Source organism: Drosophila montana, unplaced genomic scaffold (genome assembly GCF_035044405.1).
Source record: "Drosophila montana isolate Dmon_TW-CO22-7 unplaced genomic scaffold, ASM3504440v1 contig_3519_1, whole genome shotgun sequence".
In the NCBI taxonomy this organism is placed as follows: Eukaryota; Metazoa; Arthropoda; class Insecta; order Diptera; family Drosophilidae; genus Drosophila; species Drosophila montana.
The window spans coordinates 38037-54287 of record NW_026998398.1 but is presented as its reverse complement, the minus strand read 5'-3'; the positions used below and the strand labels follow the sequence as shown (position 1 = coordinate 54287).

The window sequence follows — 16251 nt, the reverse complement described above, 5'->3', positions numbered from 1 at the left end:
CGTTCATACATACGGACGGACGGACAGTCGGGCAGTCGGACGTGGCTAGATCGACTCGGCACAAATACATTATACCCCTTTTACATATTATTAATGGGCTTAGGGTATAAAAATAAAACAACATAAAAAAACATATAAGTGGATTGCCGATTTAAAAACTATTGCGTTACGTTTTCAGTGTAAAAAACAGAATACTTTCAACATTTATACGGGTGTTCGGAAATTTGTACATAGAGTTATACCCTTATGAGTAATAGAAAACTAGAGGGCTTATCCGGTTAAGATTTCTATGGAGCTATGACAGTTTAGAACAGGTTAACGTGACAGTTGGTGGTCAAAATTCCATTTACCGAATCCGATACGAAATCACTTTTCAGAGTTTGCGGTTAATACTGCACCCGCAAGTCAGGCACAAAAATTTGAAAAAAAAAATTAATAGAAATGGATAATAAATATGCGAACACAGCTATGACCGTATCCAGGGAATACAGTAACTGACCTTGAGAAAAAACACGAAATATACGTTTCATTGCGTAACTACACACATACATACGGCTTATAAAATTTTTGAACATTTTGTAGGCAGGTCAAAACATTCCCAGGTACTCGGTATCATCAGAAACCAGAAATAAAACCAAAGGCGATGACGATATGGTGCAGTCTTCGTCTGACACACCATTAAATTTTGAAGCAATCATTAACTGACTCAACTTTACGTACGTCGGCCCATTTACCTAATTGAACAAGAACTTTCGACACCTCGTCAAGGAAACTTGAAAATAATACAGTATTACGAGCTCTGGCTTTAGCTCTAGTAATTGCGACCAACCACGAACGCTTTCAATTTGAGGAGAACGCTTAACGGAATGAGCAATGACAGTCAAAAAACGTAGTTAAAGACAATACTAGGTTAAAAGTATGCATATTAGTAAACAAAGGACAAAACTGTAATAATAGCCCGTCCCAAGACAATAACCACCCCAACCGATGGACATAGACAGCTCATCATGGTTTCAACAAACTATTCAACAGTCAAAACAAAATATCATTTTTTACGCACCATTTCCAAGCCAGGCCCAAACAAGGGCAAACGGTGGCGCTGCTAGGTACACAGGGCCAAAACAACAAAGGGTCAACCATCTTTCACAAGAAAAACGCCCAGAAGAGCAAAATTACCAAACCATTGCGGGACATAGACATAGCAATATGTTATCGATTGTAGAGCGAACGATAGCAGGTAAAACAATTAAATTACATAAATGACACGGGTGTTTTTATATTTCACCATTTGCAGAACTAAAACATATATCTGCAGTAAAAAAGCCTTTCTTGGTTAAGTAACTTTATGACTTTAACTCTGTTCAGAAAAAATGCCCATGCGCCTTTTCCATACCACTTCCGCATTCTTTATAGTCCCAAATTTGTCAACTTTTGAAGGAATAATAGTACTAAATTTTAAATATAAAAAATTGCAAAGCAAATCCGGATCTGAAATATTTAGATTTTTAAAATGTCCAAAAGTTAATTTTACAGAAGAACAAAATATTGAGTTCCACAAAAAATACAAAAAGAATTTAACAAAATGATAAGAAAAAGAACAAGCGCATTTGATACCAATACCGTCGCTACCATTCGAATGGAGAATGAAGAATGAATTCAATATACTCTTAACGACACCCCTACCCAATGGTGTTTTTGTAAATAACGAATACTTGCTCAAACACAACATAATTGGGCTATCTAAACCACCTTATAATAACCCAGTGTGGGTAGTAGATAAAAAGGGAACGGATGAACAAGGAAACCGGAAGAAACGCATCGTTATAGATTTGAGGAAACTTATTATAAAACCATCAACCATAAATTCCCTATACCCAACATAATAGCCACTCTCTCAAATCTCAGAAAATCCAAGTATCTTATAACGCTTGACGAAAAATCAAGATTTCACCATATATTACTTGTAGAAAAGGATAGAGAAAAATGATCCCAGTATTCTCTTAAGGGCTATCGAGGACGTGTTTCTGGAATAAATTGGGGAGTCATGCATTTCTAAGTGGTGGATGTAATCATCTCCTTAGAAAACATGGAGGAAAATGCAGGTAAGCTTTCTGAATCAATATGAGGGTTTCAGAAAAATAATCTGACTTTTTCAAAAAATGAGTAGAGTATCTTGTATTCGTGGTCTCTCGAGGCGATATTACAACGAACCAACAAAATTGAGGCAATCAATAAGTTTGAACAGCTAACCACATTGTTTCATGTTAGATCATTTCTGGGTCTAGCAAGCAATTATAGGTGCTTTATTAAAGATTTTGCACCAGTAGCTAAGTCGCTAACGGAAATGTGTGTACAAGTTAATTCCAACGTTTATTAAACAATGAAAAAAATATAATTTTCGGGAAAGAAGTATTCCTTTATTTGATGTAATGTTGCAACTGAATAAACTTAAATTAATTCTAGCCCTAGTAACCTGTGGCTTAGCGGCAGCGGCGTTGGCAGCGGCGTCGCTGCTGATGTTGTTGGCCCATTGGGCAATTCCTCTTAGAATTTTCGGCGGTTGCCAATTGGCGCGTGGAGGAAATGGCACAGACACCAAGTCAGCATTTTGCTGCACTTCTTATGAGGCGTTGTAATGCTTCTTATTGGGACTGTACATATGCATTTATTTATTGTTAACTCTTCCCCCTTTGATTTAAGCTTGTCCTCAAGCGATCATTAGAAGAAGGGTATGTTGTTGAATCTGAGGTTGTTGGCGTCTGTATTTTGTATTTGGATATGTGTTGATTCATTTCTGGGGCTCTCTTGTGCTTTGTTCAGTTGCAGTATTATATTTTTCTTCTTTCTCTTCAACACATGTAATACAAAGGTAAGAAGGATGGCAACTGTGAACAGAATTATGAAACCGACTCTATTTGCTATAGAGTGTATCTTAAGTTTTCGCATGTTTTTTATGTTTTTAAAATGCAATTCCTCTAACGCTTCCAAAGAGAGAATCCTAATTTTTTCTTTTTCTATTGGTGTTATTTGTATTGTGGGATTTCCTGGGGACATCACTGTTACTTCTATGTTGCTGAACTCTTGTTTATTAATGAACAAGGTTTCGTTCCAGAAATTTACCATGTAGGTGCCTCTCACACGTATTTGTTCCTCTTGCCATTTAATCGTGCCGTTGAAGTCATTCACCACTATACAGTTACTAGTGGTCAAGTTTACAATTTTTGATTTGTTACAAATTTTAATATTGTGATATCTTTTACAATTGTCGTTTATGCCATAAATTATTTTATTACAATGAAATAGTTCGGTAAATTCTAAGTTTATAACGTTATTATGTTTCACTACTGGCTTTATGATTGTATTTTTACATTCTGTTTCGTCTAAATTTGGAATATTAAAAATGTAAAACAAAGTCGTTCCATTATGGAAAATGGATACATCTGAAAATTCTAGCATTTCTTCAATATTTAAATTTGGCATGTTGCTTTTATTAAACTTTCCGTTAATTATCTCTATTTCTTTTTCGCCAAGTAGGAATGTGTTGATTAAATTTTATTTCGCCCATTGTATGGCATACTTAATATTAATTATTTCTTCTTTTATAAGCCTAACTTGATTCTGTAAACTGATCGCTATCTCGTCGCCTATGAGCGATTCTTTTCTTATGCTCTTGTTTAATTCGTTTGAGATTTTTGTGAGTTTATTAATGCGATCCTCTAACTGTCTTTTTATAATAAGCTGTTGATTGTCGTTTTCTATCAGTTTGTTCAAATTGTCAGTAATCATTATCAGATCGTCATTATCTGGGCTACCGGCTACATATTTCCTGGCTGTGCCTAAAATGTTGATTGCTCTAGTCTTTCGTGAATGGATCTGTGGTATTGTGTTGAAGGTAAAGATAGCTTCGCTATTTCGTGTCGTAAAGTGTGGTATAGGGTGTTGGCTCTTAGATCCTGTTCGGTATAGAATAAGAGGTTGTCTAATGCGTATTTAATCTGTTCTAGTATTATAATTTGTACGATTCGAGTCGTTGATGTCTGTAATTTTCCTACTCCCTTTAAAATTGTGATTGTCTGTGCGTCTGTATAATTTAAATTTCCAAGTGTCCTTCGGTTGCTTTTGTTGTCATCAGTAATAGTAATCTGTAATTTTTATACATTTTTATACCCATTAAAAATGGGTAAACAGCGTATATTGTAACGGGTCCGCCATCTAACTTTTTTTTTCAACTGGTACTTATTTCGTGAATGGTAACACTTAGCTCACGTCTGATTTGACAGATAATTAGTTTTATCCTTCCGCTGAACGAATATGGTTGTGTATACGCTTGAGCAACGCTGGGAAATATTGCGACATTACTTTGAAAATCATGGTAATGTTGCAGAATGTGTGCGAAAATTGCGTACGGATTTTGGAAGAAGAGAAGCACCTTCAGCTCCGTATGTTCGTTATCTTGTGAAAAAAGTGAAAGAAACTGGCATCCTCATCGATAAACCAATGCGTGAAAAGCCAAAAACAGTGCGTATACCCGAGAATATTGCTGCTGTGGCAGAAATTGTGCGTGAAGCGCCATCAACATCAATTCACCGTCGTTCTCAACAATTGAACATTTCGGAGACATCATTGAGACGAATTTTGCATAACTATTATTTGTGGGGTGCCCTCAAAGATAAGTGTTACGCTGACAAGCCAGAGACAATTGACGCTTTAAAGGACAATATTCGTGAAGCCATTGGTGAAATACAGCTGCACACAATCGATAATGTGCTTAAAAATTGGACCGATCATGTAGGCTACTGCATGGCCAGCCTAGGCAGCCATTTGAATGAAATTATTTTCCATTATTAACCGGAAGGATTGTACTTTCAAATAAAAAAAGAAATTTGATAAAATATTCAGTATTTTTTTTTTTATTGCATTTTAAAAAAAAAGAAGTTATTTGGCGGACCCGTTATTTGTGCAAATGTATGTAACAGGCAGAAGGAAGCATATCCGGCCCCATAAAGTATATATATTCTTGATCAGCATTAATAGCCGAGTCGATCTAGCCATGTCCGTCTGTCTGTCTGTCCGTCCGTCTGTCCGTATGTATGAACGCAAGGATATCAGAACCTATAAGAGCTAGTGACTTGAAATTTTAGCTGTAGGCCCTCCTAATGCCCGCGCAGATCGAGTTTGTTTCCGATATTTGAGAACTTGCCCCGTTTCCAAGTAATCGATAAAAATCGATATCGAAATCCTGTTTTTTAAGCATTTTATTCAAATAATATGAGCTAGAGTCTCCAAACTTGACATGTAGCTTTTAGAATAGTATATATGTATATATCAAGAATCTCTCATTTTATACCTATCGCCACCTCCCCGTTACCTCCTCAAAGCTATAAATCAAGTTAATTATCCAACTTGTATTTCCCATCAATTTAAACAACAACTTACATACATACATACATATACCTATCACTACCTCCCCACTATCACCACAATTCTATAAATCAAGTTAATTAGCCAACTTGTATTGCACGTCAATTTAAGCCGCAATTTATATGCAATTGACTTTTTGAGAATACACAAATATTCTATATTCTATTCTACAATAAGATGTACTGTCGAAAATTTCATTAAGATCGGTTAAGAAACACAAAAGTTATGTCGCGCGTGTTAGCAGCATAGCTGCTGCGCAAATTCCAAGAATTTCTGTATACATGTACACACACACATTCATGCGTGTTTGCTTTAAATTCTTTCAACAGCATTGCAATTGCGATTGTATTGTTTTCTGTGCTGCTATTTTAATTCGTTTTTATCTTATTAAAGCTCAATTATTGGTGTGGCCCTTGAGTAGAGGCAGCGGTAAGTGGTGCGGTTAGTTGCGAGTTCGAGCCCTTCCAAGGGAAACATTATTTTTTTATTTTCATTTTTCTTTATTACTACTTAATCAAACGAGCGTGTAGCGCGAGCCGCATTTGGTGTTGGAAGAAGAGGGTTCAGGGTATCTCCTAGTCGGGAGCTCCCGACTGGAACCTCTTACTTGTTTATATTGCTTTTATGAATTGTCTTTTCTGTTGTTATTAGAACGATTGTGTTTCTGTTTTCTTTAACGATTTCCTTTTTATATCTGGGTGATAGTTTAGTACCTAATCTTGGGTTTACTTTGACAAATATTTCTTGATCTGGTGTGTAGTTGCGTATATCGTTGCGCTTTTTTTTGTGGTTTTGTATTTCAGTCGATTGTTTTTGTTTGAGTCTGTAGATGTTCCCTTGCCTAGCTTTTTCGTATTGGTCTGGGTCTTTTTTTTTTTTTTTCTCTTTATTATTTTGGTTTATTTTACGCTGGAATCGATCAGTGCCTTCTGATCTCTACCAAGCGGAGTTAAGGGTATAGTGTATAGTTATTATTTAATAATTTAAATGATAAGGTCTGGGTCTGTAGTCACGTTTCTGCCAAAGAATATGTCTAATAGAGACCATTATTTTTTCATTCATTTTAGTTGTTGAGTGTATAGTGTAGTTTTAGTCGTATATTGATTTGTTAAGTAGTTCTGCAAAAGTTCTATGTTCCTGTTTTCTCTTATTACATCTCATAATATCTGATAGTGTTGAATGAAATCTTTCTACCTGTCCATTCACTGCGCTCTTGTAGGGTGGTGTTTTATAAACTTCTATACCTAATTGATCCTGCATCATAAAACTGATTGAGGCTGAGTTAATGGATTTTTCGTTATCTATCACAACGGCTTTTGGTACGCCAAAGTAAAATAGGATTTAATGAAGCGGTTTTTAATGTCTTCTATTGCCCTGGATTTGATTACTCGTCCCTGAGCTAATTTCTAAAATGTATCTAATGCTGTTAGTACTAGTTTCTTTTCTGTCGGGTATATGTCGATATGGATTGTGTGTCCTGGGTATTCGGGGATTGGTGTTTCTTTGAGTTTCGGGTTAGTTGGATGCCTGTCATATTTTTCTTCTTTATAAACTTGACACTGTTTAACTAATTCTGTTATTCGTTCATTCATTTTTCATTTTCATTTTTTGAAAACCAAAAACTATCGGACAATTGCTTTTTGTTCTCTAGTGCGTTACGGTGTGTAAATCTGTTTCGTTAGCTTTACTGGGGAATATCTGGTTTTTAAATACATTTATTGGGGCTTCTATGCTTGGTATTAAGTTGTGGCTTGAACTGTCTGCACTGTGCTGGGTGGATGCTACTGACGCGATGTTATTGATTACAGGGATTCGTGATAGCGCATCGGCTACAATATTATTCCTATCTGGTTTATAGAGGAGTTCATAGTCGAACTCTTCCAGGTATGCTTTCCACCTTTTTATTCTTGCGTTGCCGATCCAACTGCTGAGAGAGTGGGTAAAGGGTTGGTGGTCGGTGTATATTTTTACTTTTGCTTTACCGTAGAGGTAATTTTTGAGAGCTTTTAGAGCCCAAATTACTGCCAACCGTTCCCTTTCATTGGTGGCGTAACAAATGGGTCGCTTGTTCTGGGATAGAACAGCGCCAATAGCAAAGTTAGATGCATCTGTTGTAAGATGAAATTCTTTGCTGAAGTCTGGGTAATGGAGTATTACCTCATTTGAAGCCAAGGCGTTTTTGATCTTGATAAAAGCTTCGATTGCCTCTTCATTGAGGTTAATAAGCTTTTCTGCTGATTGGTTTTTGGACACACGTCCATCTTCCCCTCTTAAGAGAGTGGTAAGGGCCTTTGCCAACTTAGCGAAGTCTTCTATAAATCTTCTATAGTAGCTGACAAGTCCAATGAAAGATCTTAGATCTTTGAGTGTTTTTGGGTGTGGGTATTTTCCTATTGTCTCGATCTTATTGGGGTTGGTTTCTATGCCCTTGTCTGAGATGACAAATCCTAGGAATTCTACTCTATTTTTGAAGAGCTCGCATTCGTCCAACTGACACTTCATGTTGGTTGTGAATATTGCGTCGAGGTGACGAGCATGCTATTCATTATCTTTGCTGAAGATAATTATATCGTCAATGTAAATGAAACATATTTTTCCGATATGCTCACGGAGTATATCGTCAAGAGCTCTCTGGAAAATTGAGGGCGCATTCTTGAGTCCAAAGGGAGTCGTGTAAACTCATATTTTCCGTTGTTAACGGAGAAAGCTGTTTTCTCTATATCTAATTCTTTAAGAGGGATTTGGTGAGATCCGCTTTTAAGATCTAAGACAGAAAATATTTTGTTGTTACCTAGCTGTGTTAATACCTCGTTAATTTCAGGTATAGGGTATTTATCTGCAGTGGTTTCTTTGTTAAGTTTTCTGTAGTCTATAACCATGCGATACTTCTTTTGGCCAGAAGCATCTAATTTTTTGTGGACAATCCACGTAGGTGAATTGTATGGGGATCGGGAAGGTCGGATTATTCCATCCTCCAATAGTTATTTTATCTGTTTATGTACTTCGTCCTTTAATGACATTGGGAATTAGTAAAATTTTGAATAAATTGGGGAATCAGTTTTGGTTCGGATTGCTTCTTTGACGTTAGTTGTATAGGTCAATTTTTCGTCAGGATTGGCAAAGAGGCTTGGGTGCGTCTTGACCAATTGATTTAGGGTCTTTCTCTGTTCGCTTGTCATGTGGTCTATCCGTGGTATTACTATATTAACTGCTTAGATTTTTTGTTGTTTGATGGGTATGCGAATATTATTTTTCATTATTAATAGATTCTTGCTGCTTTGGATTACAGCATCTAGTTCTTTTAAACTATCATTGCCTAATATGGCGTCAAATGTTTTTAATGTCGGTAAAAGGCAGAATTTGACCTTTAATCTTGCCTATTGAAAAGATTAGCGAACTTGTGGTGTGTGATTTTAATATTCCCGCCGACTGTGACGTCCTCAAAGGGGTTTTCGTTCGGAATAGGTTCGGTCACGAATTTGGGTTGGACGTAGTTTCTATTTGATCTTGTATCTCCATCTTACACTCTATGTAAGGAAGAGAGGAGCTATTTAGCCTAAAAAATTTATTTCTGAATGTTCATACTGGCTGTACTGTTCGTCATGTGATTCTTCTACTTGTTGGGTATATTCGGTTAGTGGCTGCTCATATTCGGTCTGCTGTTCATAATTGTGAATTGTCTGTACGTATTCTTCCATGGTTATTTAGTTGTCGTTGTTTTCGATCTCGGGCAGTTCTTCTCCTGTTTGTATGTTAAAGTTTCTCTGTTTTTTGTCAGGGGCGTTCGTTAGTGGTGGAGGTCGTTTTCCTGCTTCAAAATTTGGTCTGTTCATGTGTTAACCATCCTTGTGAGGATGCTTGGGTCCACGTCTATTGGCTCAGGAACTGGTTGGGGTTTTAGTGCTAAAGATCTAGTGGGTACGTGTACTTGTTGTGGTTGTGTCTGATAAGTTCGTTGGTTAGGGTATTGTGGATTCGGTCCCGTATTGTTGTACGTTTGTTGTCCGTGGTTCGTGGTGGGAGTCGGGGTCTGAAACTTAAAGGTGGTGCCCTAAAAGTGTGGGTGTAAGAAGGATGAGACAAGTGATTGTAAACAACCTAGTAGAATTCTTCTACTGTCTGATTGTTGCCTTGCACTAGCATTGTCATTTGATATTCTAATGTTCCTAGATCTTTCTTATCTGCATAGGGCAGTGTGAGACATTTGGAGATGGCACTCCGATTCAGAGGAACATTGCACGACTCGAGTGCCGTGTCAGCATTACCTGTGATTTTGTTTCTCAGGTATGCAATATGCCGAAGTATTTCGGCGAACCTGCTTCATCTGCGTAGACTGAGAGTATGCGATCTACACTCTTTTTCCATGAACTAAATTCTGATGGGTTACCGGAAAATTCTCGGAGGCTTTTAACTATGTCTGGTACTCTGATTGTCGATTATTCTTTGGTCGTCTACATCGTTAAATTCCCTAGAAGGGTTAACTAATTGCTTTACTAATGTTGGCAATTGTTGCTCCAAAATTTGGCTAAGCTGGCTGCTATAATCTGTTCTGCGTTGTTAGCCATGCCTTTATTCTGTAGGTGTTCGTTCTGTCTGTCAAGGTGTCGATGTTGTTGTCTGTTTATACTATGTCCGCCTAACTGTGGTTGATCTTCTTCTATTGGGGGCCTAATAACGTTGTTTTCGTTAGCCATAAAATTGGTCTAACCAAGAGATATTACTTATAATGTATAATTCAAGAGATTTTCAAATTGCTTTAAACTATTGTTCGTTTTTTTCATATTCTATATATAAGTATTTTTTCTTTTAAAAGATTCTGTATTGTTTTTCTATTTTTTAAAACCAGTGGCTGGTTTTTTCCTACTACTTTGGAGGGTCCCTTAGGAATCGCAAAGTTGGAATTTAGTTATACTACGTTTGTAGTTTATTGTATTTTGTTATCGTTTTACACTTCTTTATGTATTGTTATTTAAAATTATTTTCCTTGTTGTATTTTTTAGCTTATTTAAATAGTTTCGTTGTTGTGTTTAGTTTCGTTAATAGTTTTTGTTAATATTTTTCACTTAGTCTCTAACTTACATCACTATTGTTGATGTGGCAACCTCTCCCGCCGGTCCGGATGTCATCCTGTTTGAAACTTCTAGAATCTACTGGGGATCCTGCGACCAGTCACCGTTGAGAGTACCCTGTGGACGGACCTTCTAGGGTGTGTTGTCCACCGATGGGCAAATAAACAATTAAGTTCCAATTGCCTTCAGCAAACTAAACCGTTCGTCGAATTTAGTCGGCGAGAGTTGCACTGGTAATAATTTAGGTCGCTCTTTACCGACTATCGCACCAGTTAATTCTGACGTTTATTAAACAATGAAAAAAATATAATTTTCGGGCAAAAAGTCTTCCTTAATTTGATGTTAATTTGCAACTAAATAAAATTAAATTAATTCTAGCCCTAGTAACCTGTCGCTCAGCGGCAGCGGCGTTGGCAGCGGCGTCGCTGCTGATGTTGTTGGCCCATTGGGCAATTCCTCTTAGAATTTTCGGCGGTTGCCAGTTAGCGCGTCGAGGAAATGCCACAGACACCAAGTCAGCATTTTGCTGCACTTCTTATGAGGTGTTGCAATGCGTCTTATTGGACTGTGTGAATTTTTTTGTTGTTATATTACATGTATACAGAAATTCTTGGAATTTGCGCTTTTTGGCGCTGAGAAAAGTCAAAACACGTTTTCTTTAATCATTTCTGTGTTTCTTAACCGATCTTGATGACATTTTCAGCATTAGATCTTATTGTACTATAAAATATTTGTGTATTCTTAAAATGACAGTACAGTGACAACAGACATGCCTCTTTACTTCTAAGTTTTATCTATTAAATGATTACATAATTCTGACGACTTTTCTCCATTTCACAACTTAGTTCTAATTTATCGACTATAGATGTTTTATCAAGTCAATGAAACTGACATATCCACTTCCCTCCGATGCTGCAACTAAGTTGGAAAATGTACGTATTATTTTGGTTAACGGACTTCACGTTGTTCCAGGTTGCATCGTCTGCACAAGGTAAACACACTGTTGATAGTGACAATGTTATGCTTGCCGTTGATATTGATTACAAGTTGCTTGTCGTTGCGACCGACAACTATAAATGGTCCCTGGTAAGGTGCTTTGAGCGGCGCTTTGACTGTGTCATCACGTAGGAAACTGTGTGTGTATGTTTTGAGATTCTTACCTAGTAGCTGGGACATGGTTTAACGTAGGCGCTTCACTTTTTGATGTACTCTTCGGTATGTTTCTGGAAAAATGAACCTGGAAGCTTTAACATTGTCCCGTAAACTATTTCAGCTGACGAGACGTTGAGATCTTCTTTAACTGTTTCTCGTAGGCCGTGTGGGAGGTATGCCGTTGTTCGCAGATGCTGGGATCCTATTAACTGTGTAAGCTTCTTAAAGAATTATGACTCAAACTATATGCCTTTATCGGTAGTTATGAAGTGTGGGATAATGTGCGATTCAACCATGCAATATAGCTTTAGCTACCGTCTCTGCGGTTATGTCTAGTATGGGAAGTGCAGCCGGTCAGCGTGAGATTCGGTCGATGCACGTCTGACAGTATCTGTAATCGTTGGACAGTTGCAAAGGGTCGATTAGATCAATGTTGAGATGTTCGAATCGTTTTTCAGGCAGATTTAACTTTTTAAGCGCTGCTTTGTTGTGCCTGTTGACTTTGAACTGCTAGTAGCTAATGCAGCTGCTTACCATCTCCGCAATGTTTCTTTTCGAAACATCCGATTATGAGTGTCACTGTAGCGCGCTTACTTGGGTGCGATAAGCTATGATTGGAATTGAAAACTTGCTTAGGGTAGCAGTGTGTGATATATGGACGGATTCGTTTTGATGAAATATCGCAGTACAACAACGACTTAGAGGGTTCAATTTCAATTGGTTGTTTCTATTTTGCGTCTGCTTGTTTAATTAAAATTGTCGTTAAGGATTACTTCAACTCCGGGCAGTGTATCTGTGACAACGTTTTTTATTGCCTGCGATGTGCCGCATATTCGCTGTTTAAGCTGATCTGTCGAGTTTGCTTTGCTGTAGTTTGCGGCTTGCCCATTGGCTGCTGCTTGGACTGCAAATGCCCTACTTAAGCATGCGGCCAAATTCCCGTTTAGCTATTGCTTGTTTTTCAGGGTTTATCCGACGCCCTCTAAATACCTCGGGCAGGTCGTTTGTGAAGATGTGATGCTTTACTGACGTCTTTACATCGTGTGCTGAGTACTTGCAGGGCATTGTCAAGTTGCTGTATTCGAACAGACGCAATTCGAGATGGTCGCTTCTAAATGGTGAAACAGAGTGTAGTTTTTCGAATTCCACTCTGCTGCGAACTGTGGGATGTAAAATAGAAAAATCAGCGACTGTGTCGATCAAGTATCTTATTGTTATACCCTGAACCGGTAACAGGCAGAAGGAAGCATCTCCGACCCCATAATATATATTTATATATATATATATATATATGTATATATATATTCGTAATCAGCACCAATAGCCGAGTCGATCTAGCCATGTCCGTCTTTTTAATTAAATTCTTTTAAATTCACCCCTTGAATCTTTTGTCTTTCCATTTTTTTGGAGAGAATCTGATATCATTCCTCTCCACAAGAAAGGCTTTGCAAAACTGTCCGCAATCCCTAAATTATTTGAAAAAATAATCACTTCGAATTTGCAGCATTTACGTAGATCAGTTGTCTCCTTTGTTCAACATAAATCCTTTACTCGTTTTATTAATTATCTCCCCTCGGCTATATCACATGCCCATGAACTTACGTATGCGGATGATGTGAAACTTATTCTTTCATACACTAATCCCCTACATCACTCTCGTCTACAAGATGATTTGAACGCTATGCAACTTTGGTGTTTGGCCAATCAATTGCATCTAAATTATTCAAAGTGTTCATATAGCCACCATCGTTAATGAGACCAAAGCGTTAAACGATCCTTTCAGGATCGTATTGAATCAGTTCAGAATCCATTTCTGCTTTTGACCATACGAAGTTTAAATTGGGATCCTAATCTTTGGTTGCCATCCTACTGCAGCAGGCTTCTTTTACTTGATCTTCCATCGTTAACCAACCGTAGGACAATCCTCGGTGTTGTTTTCCTACATAAATTGATTGTTGGCAAAATAGATTCCTCTTTTATGTTAGGGCGTCTTCAATTCTCTGTTCCGTCCACACCTACCAGGAATTATCGCCCCTTGTTCCTACCAACGTGCACAACAGATTACGCAATGCACAATTCTTTTCGTGTATTATGTAAAAATTACAAAAGTTTGTATCACGTTTTCTCCACCAAACCATCTATTCCCCTAATAAAATAGTTGCGTTCAGGATACCATCGGGAACTCATTGACCAATCCCAGCTATGAGCTGGGGCATGCATGCCGGGCAGGCTATAAATTTCTCCCATCGGGTAGGTGATTTCCCATTTCTATCTCTTTATCCTGTCTACTTAACACTCTATATATCTAGTAAATATTTCATTACTTTATTAATAACTTCTTTCTTTCTTTTTTCTATTTATTGTATTTTCTTAAACAATATAGTAAATTACGATTTTTTTTAATTTTTGCTTAAGAACTCTAGTTTCTCTACTAACAGCTTCCTTCTTAGCTGTAGGCTCTAATAACGTCACTGGCAAAATTAGCTTTGAAAAGGGGCTTAACTGACTGGATTGGCAAATAAAACACCCCCATCGAGTCGGTGATGCTATTAGAAAATTGTGCATTCTACTTAGTTTTCAGCACTACATTTTCATCACTTGATGTCATAAATAATTAGGAAGACACTTGTTTTCTTCGACCATTTATAAATAAATAAATAAAATAAAAAAAAAAACAAGTAGGGAGCTCCCGACTAGACGATACCCTGAACCCTCTTCTTTCAACACCAAAGGAAGGTCGCGCTTCGCGCTCATTTGCTTTATTAGTAATAAAGAAAAATTAAAAAATAAAAGTTTTCTTGGCAGGGTTCCAACCCGCAACTAACCGCACTACTTGCCGCCGCCTTTACCCAACAGCCACACCAGCCAAAAAAAAAATAATACTTTCCTGAGTAGGTCTCGAACTCGCAGCAGAATGCACTACCTGCCGCCGCCTCTACCTAACAGCCTTACCAATTATTGAGACTTAATGAGAAAAAAGCCAATTAAAATTGCAGCACAGAAAACAATTGCAATGCTGCTGATGATTTCATTTTATTCCTCAACCAACGTTATAATGGTGGGGAGAAGAGGTCAATCTATGTAAAATTTTCACAATGATATTGGCTAAAGAGCCGTCACGACTGATTAGAAATCTACTTGTAGCCCATATATACGTATATAAATAATGAGTAGAGATAGATGGTAACAGTAATAATAGTGTCTAAAAACGAAGCAATATTTGGGTTTTTTAAATTGGTTACTTTGTGCGCCAGACACAAATGTAAAGGTTGACGAACACGTACACCAAATTGACACCTCTCACTTAGCTTGCCGCCGTGGGTTTTCATTCGATTGGGTGCTTGGTGTTGTTGGAATTAATAAGTGACGATATTTATTGTGGTTTTCTGAAGCTCTTTCCGGCGAATTTAACGCCCTGGCCGATCTCTTCCTCAATAAGCAGTATTTGGTTATATTTGGCCAAACGCTCGGAGCGGCAGGGAGCGCCAGTTTTGATCTGGCCTGTGGAAAGACCAACGACAAGGTCACCAATAAAGGAGTCCTCGGTTTCACCGGAGCGATGAGAGACCATAGTTCCCCAGCCATTCTTCTTGGCCAGCAGATGAGCCTGAATAGACTCTGTCACTGTTCCAATCTGGTTGACCTTCAGCAGCAGACAGTTGCAGGCGCCCTTCTCAACGGCGGTGGCAATGCGTTTTGGGTTTGTGACTGTCAAATCGTCACCGACAATCTGTATCTTGGTGTTGGATGTCAGATTGGTCCAGGCATCCCAGTGATCGTGATCGAAGGGATCCTCGATGGACACGATGGGGAAGTCCTTGATGAACTGATATATACATGTATATAGAAATTCTTGGACTTTGCGCTTGCTACTGCTAACACGTGCGCGCATAACGTTAGTGTCTCTTAACCGATCTTAATAAAATTTTCATTAGTACGTCTTATTGTACTATTAAATATTCGTGTATTCTTACAATGACAATTTCATGGTGAATTATATTGGCGGGCAGCACAAATTGGTTTAATTACTTGATTTATAGCTATGAGGTAGTAGTGTGGAGGTGGTGATAGCTATAAGAAAAAGATACTTGATATATAAATACTATTCTAGAAGCAACATATCATTACTCTAGCTCTTATAATTTACCCAATTTGCTCAAAAAACAGGATTTCGATATCGATTTTTATCAATTACTTGGAAACGGCGCAAGTTATCGAATATCGGAAACAAACTCGATCTGTGCGGGCACTAGGAGGACCTACAGCTAAAATTTGAAGTCTCTAGGTCTTATAGGTTCTGAGAACCTTGCGTTCATACATACGGACGGACGGACAATTTGCTCAAAAAACAGGATTTCGATATCGATTTTTATCAATTACTTGGAAACGGCGCAAGTTATCGAATATCGGAAACAAACTCGATCTGTGCGGGCACTAGGAGGACCTACAGCTAAAATTTGAAGTCTCTAGGTCTTATAGGTTCTGAGAACCTTGCGTTCATACATACGGACGGACGGACAGACAGACAGACGGACATGGCTTGATCGACTCTGCTATTGATGCTGATCAAGAATATATATACTTAATGGGGTCGAAGATGCTTCCTTCT

General features: G+C 37.9%; 1 protein-coding gene across 1 annotated transcript; it reads right to left on the bottom strand.

The window, feature by feature from the left end:
* Window positions 1-14662: 14662 nt before the first annotated feature.
* Window positions 14663-15534, bottom strand: LOC135435141 (enolase-like). The gene has a single exon (XM_064692040.1). The coding sequence runs from the start codon at window positions 15532-15534 to the stop codon at window positions 15016-15018; it is 519 nt and encodes a 172-aa protein (XP_064548110.1). The 3' UTR covers window positions 14663-15015.
* Between the last annotated feature and the right edge of the window lie 717 nt (window positions 15535-16251).